The 5,160-nt window shown below is 39.9% G+C and overlaps 1 protein-coding gene across 4 annotated transcripts in view; it reads left to right on the forward strand.

Annotated features, from left to right (window-relative positions):
- Positions 1 to 2,763, forward strand: part of ZNF436 (zinc finger protein 436) — an 8,972-nt gene extending 6,209 nt beyond the window's left edge. For all 4 annotated transcript variants that reach the window (XM_025041429.1, XM_025041430.1, XM_025041427.1 and 1 more), the window contains one exon: positions 1 to 2,763. This exon is cut by the window's left edge and continues 1,011 nt beyond it. In XM_025041429.1, coding sequence (XP_024897197.1) covers positions 1 to 293 — 293 coding nt within the window. In that variant the 3' untranslated portion in view covers positions 294 to 2,763.
- The last annotated feature ends 2,397 nt before the right edge of the window (positions 2,764 to 5,160 follow it).

Here is a 5,160-nt window from a genome sequence, read left to right on the forward strand (position 1 = left end):
GCTCTCATCTCATCACACACCAGAAAATTCACACTGGAGAGAAGCCCTATGAGTGCAACGAATGTTGGCGAAGCTTTGGTGAAAGGTCAGATCTAATTAAACACCAGAGAACCCACACAGGAGAGAAGCCTTATGAGTGTGTGCAGTGTGGAAAAGGTTTCACCCAGAGCTCTAACCTCATTACACATCAAAGAGTTCATACAGGAGAGAAGCCTTATGAATGTACTGAATGTGAGAAGAGTTTCAGCCGGAGCTCAGCTCTTATTAAACATAAGAGAGTTCACACCGACTAAGTCCTATAATTATGACTGAGAAACGGTTCATTTGAAGGTACAATTTTATTTGATATCAAAGAGCTCTCTCAAGACAGCTTCTTATACTGTACCAAATTTCCTTGTTGTGGGCCACACTTTGGAACATCAAAGAAAACAAGGTATTTGAAATTGTGACCCACAGCTTAGGGAATGTTATCCCCTCCCCCAAATAGTGATTTTTGTTCACTCAATTACTTCATCGAAATCATCCCCGCAAGTAACTGGAAATCTGAAGACTAGGGGATAAATGCTGGTGAATGCTCAGGCCTGGAAACGGAGTATAATTTTTAGAAGTTATTTCTCCCATCCTTGGCCGAAAAAACTGCTAGGGGAAATGTTGGACTGTAATATGGTGGTCACAACTGCTTTGGAAAAAGATAACCAGAGACTGCCTGAATTGCCACACTTATTCACTCACTACAGTAGTTGGGCACACACATCTTCCCCCTTCAAAGGGCTTTTTCCTTGAGTTGCTCATGCATTTGTATCTTTCTGACTTCCTGAGAGCTGGATTCTGCACAATGAAGGCAATGATCATACTTTTTCTCCTCATTGTTTCTAATTAACTTTTTAGAATCTTGCATCTTTGTGAAAGCTAACCGAAGATACAGATTGAAAGAAAAAATGAAACACATGTGTGGGGACCAAGGACTCACCAAGGATGGTGACTTTAGCAAGTGATGCCCACTGTTGTTATTGCCATTAATCAGAATTTATTTTCTTTGAGGATCACTGTAGGGAATATTAAAATCTTCAAGGAAAGATAGGACCATAAGTGATGGTGGAGTGTAAGGTGCAAGTGGAATTGACCTTGGGGAAGGAAGCACAGAGCTCCTTCTCAAGGAACACGAGTCATTTCTGTGTTCTTTCCCTTCTATCCTTTCAGATCAATTCTTCCTATACTGCTAACTCTAGGATTTGATAAGGGCCACATCCCAGTGTTTCTCTTAGCTTGCATAAGGGCATGTGTATGTATAGTAAAATGTGTATTCCTGTGGTTTTTCCAATAGAAACTGAATTCACACAGAATTAGCATGTTTTGGGGTGATGTTGATCTTGTGACAGAACTACAGACATAACTCCAATGTGAGGAATGTCCTTTTTTTCATTCTTTATAAAAAAAAAAAATTTAAACACTAGTGCTCTAGTGTTCACTCTCCTATAAGATCTGTCTTTGTACTGAACTAAGCACTTACTTGTTTATGTATGTATCAGTCAATTGTGAGAGGTAATGACTGGACAGATAGGTTGATTGTCCTGTTCTCAGACTGAATATCTTCTCTTTGGGCTAGTCATAAGGAATTAAACCTAGATAGGAATGTATTTTCATTCTCTCAGCCTACAGATATAAGTGGTTAAAATAAGAGTTGACCCAGAGTAAGCCCAGTAGTGTCCTTATCTCAGCCCAAACAGGAATTAAAGAATATCCTAAATATTGGTGCTTATCCAAGCATTTGGGGGTGGGAGTGGGAGGGAATCGACCAGCCTAGGAGATGGGACTGAAGTAAGGAATTTTTTTTTCCAGTGTGCCCCAAGTTATTTCTACTGTGCTTTATTGTGAGTGCTGTAACATTTGAAAAATACTTTGGCCATAGCTCTTTGAGACTTGGTATAAAAGGAACCAGTGGTCTCTCTTGGATAGTGTATTGTAGTGAGTTATGACCCACAGCTGTGAGGGACTGCATCCCTTGCAAATGACACATTGAAAGTAACAAAATGAAAAAACACTCTACCAAGGAGCTTTCTGTTGCCACTCCTATTTCAATATAAACTAGGACAGGGAGCATGTTTTTTTGTTGTATACAGAACCTAGCAGACTGGGTATTCATATTTTAATTGTTGAATGACTGACATGTTCTTGGTGACTAAAATTCAAATATGTCTATTCCTGTATCAGTGTTGCTGATGGTTTTAATGAATATCGAAGTTCTCTTGTTTCTGTGAGTCACTATGAGCATCAGCTTTGGAATGGCCATAGAAGACAACATCTCCATGACCTAACTGTATTTTACCCCCTTTTTATTCCTTACTCTCCTGCCCCACCTTAACCTGTTCCTGCTGCTGCTTTTGGCTTCTAAGTGCCCCAGCCATCTCTCCATACATACACTCCAGCTGGGAAGTTAAAAGGGCAAGGGCCGGACCAGCTCTGTCTCCTCTTTCTGCCAGTTGCTGTCCATTTGCTGTGTTGAACTTTGTGTAGAAGTTATACATCGGACTCTCTTTGCTAATGCTTCTTGCATGCCTTCTGCTCCCAAGACTCTGGCTACTTCTGCACATATCCTGAACACTTTGTGCCTGTTTTCCTTGGTTGTGGAGAGTGAATGAACAAATGCGTATGTAGAGCAGTTTTCCTTATGGTATTGGTCACAGTTATCCTAGTGTCTTATCTACATCTGTATTATTCTAACAATATTCTATAATTAAAAGTATAATTTTTAAAAATCAAAAACCTGAGAATTATTTTAGTAATCCATCACTGATTCATAAAATCGCTTGTCCTCAGATTCATTAAAATTAGGCACAGTTGTCTTTACATTCATTCATTTGTACAGATGCTCTTATGGAAATCTGAGGGTACATTGTCTTCACAGATATTGCCATATTTTGAGAAATTGCAAAAACCTAGACAGATTCCTATGAAGATTCAGCTGGTGGCAAAGCAACATGGAAATATTTGGTATGAGTGACTCATTAGTTTTGGAGAAAGGGGAGGAGGGGGAAGCAAAACCCACATCCAAAAAGAAAAATGAAAGGAGGCCTTGTTGCTTTAAGGAGATATTTGTGGGTATCAAAAATACTAAAACAATTTCTACTGAACCAGTATTGGGATTCCAGAACAGAGATACCTCTTAGAAACAGTCAAAGCTCTCTATTCATGACAGAGTTGCACAGTCTGCCTAAGGCAGTGATTATGCGTTACCAGGGTGTGGCCACAATTTTCAAATTGCTTACAAGTAATTTTCTCTTATGAAAACTTTTCAAACGGAGGGCCAATCTAAACAAAAGTAGGAAGTGGAAGTAATTTAAAGGGGACAAAAATGCAAATATGGGGGAAAAACTTGAATTAACCCTATAGTCAAGACTTGGAAAAGAAACCTTTTAAAAACATTTTTAAAAACTCTCTTCATTCTACATGTTTAGCATTTTTAATTTCTGGTAAGGAAAATGCCAGTCCGCCTGGAGAAATTCACCCAGAACCTCTCCTCTAAGAGTATTTGAAATGTTAATATTTCACCATTATTATAATGAAGCAGGTTTCTTTCTGGCGCTGTTCTCTAGGAGGCTAGCGTCTATTAGGGCTCTGCTTCAAGGACATTAGGACCCCACTGGGTGCACTGAAATGATAATTTCTTAAGTGCTTCCCTAGTGTTTCAAAAATTAGTGTTATCCAAAAAGGAGTTCCAGTGCCCTAGGAAAAATGGGCTCTGAAGCATTGGTTAGATACCCACCTCTGCAGTACAGTAGCCAATTTGGGCTGCTCCGTAGGACACCAAGATAAAAGACCATTAGTGAAAACAATTGAATAAAATTAATAGGAGAAAATTACCCTGTAACAACCTAAAATTGTCTAGCAGTTAATCTCATTATCTCTTTTCCTAAATGCTTCATGTTCAAAGTTTGTATCATTTTCAGCTTCTCCAAAGGTGGTTTTATTTTTCCTTCTGGGAGAGATTGAGGCTGATGACATCAAATTCTCTCTGAGTTTCACACTGGCCCCTGAAGCTAGCTGCCTTGTAGACATCTCCACTCGGAAATTACCCAGGCACCTTAAAATTAACCCCCAAACTGAACATACCACTTCCTTCCACCAGTCCCCACCTGCTTCTGTATTTCCTAACTCAGTCATTGCCTAGTTATCCAAGCTAGAAACTTGCATATCATACTTGACAACTCCTGCTCCTTTAGCCACCCTCCCCAAATCAATAACATTAGTTGAATAATTAGTCATCCAGACATGACCTTACCACCTCCTAAATATTTCTCAAGTGCGCCTACGTTGCCCTACTCCCACCATCTACCATGTGACCTCGGGTAAATTACTTAGCTTTTCTGCTCCTTGGGTTTCCCATCACCTTATAGAGTCGCAAAGATTAAATGAGATAATGGGGCTCAAAATATTAGTTGCAATTATTCAGACCATTACCAGGCCACATCTTCCTTACAGAAACAACCTCCTAATGAATCTCCTCATTTCTATTTTCAACCCCTTTTAGTCTGTTCTCCCTTGCTGCAGCTGGAATGATCTTTCCGAAGGGCGAATCCCTTGTCACCACTTTTCTGTCTAAAACCTTCTCATGCTTGCTATCACCAGCAGCATACAATGAAATTCCTTCAGTGTGATTTATGAGGAAGCCATCCATGATGTGGCCTCTGCTGCTCTCCTCAGCTTCTGTTCTCTGCACTTGCAACACTCTCTGAACTGCATCTCTTTCTCTCTACTCTTCTGGCCAACTCCTCCTCATCCTTCAGGTCTCATACCTAATTTGTTCTCAGTTAACCTTTCCCTTCCCACCAGACTGGATCAAGTGTTCTTTTCAGTGTTCCCTGGGTTTATTCCAATTAAAGCTCTTTATCCCTGTTTTGCTATTGCCTGTTTACTTTTTCATCTCCTCCATCAGACTTTGACATCCTTGAAAAAGTCACTGTGTCTTGCTCATCTGTGTATCTTTAAGCCCTAGTAAATGTTTAACAGCGTAGGCAGGCAGTAGATATTTCTTGAGTAAATGAGAGGAAAATAAACTTCATTCCCTTCAGCAGGGCTGATGACCATATCAGCTATTCATAAAAGAACTGTAGAAATTCTGTCATAGGGTATGTGGTGGGGCCTTATGTCAGAGGAAGAAGG

The sequence above is a fragment of the Pteropus alecto genome, unplaced genomic scaffold (genome assembly GCF_000325575.1).
Source record: "Pteropus alecto unplaced genomic scaffold, ASM32557v1 scaffold39, whole genome shotgun sequence".
NCBI lineage: Eukaryota > Metazoa > Chordata > Mammalia > Chiroptera > Pteropodidae > Pteropus > Pteropus alecto.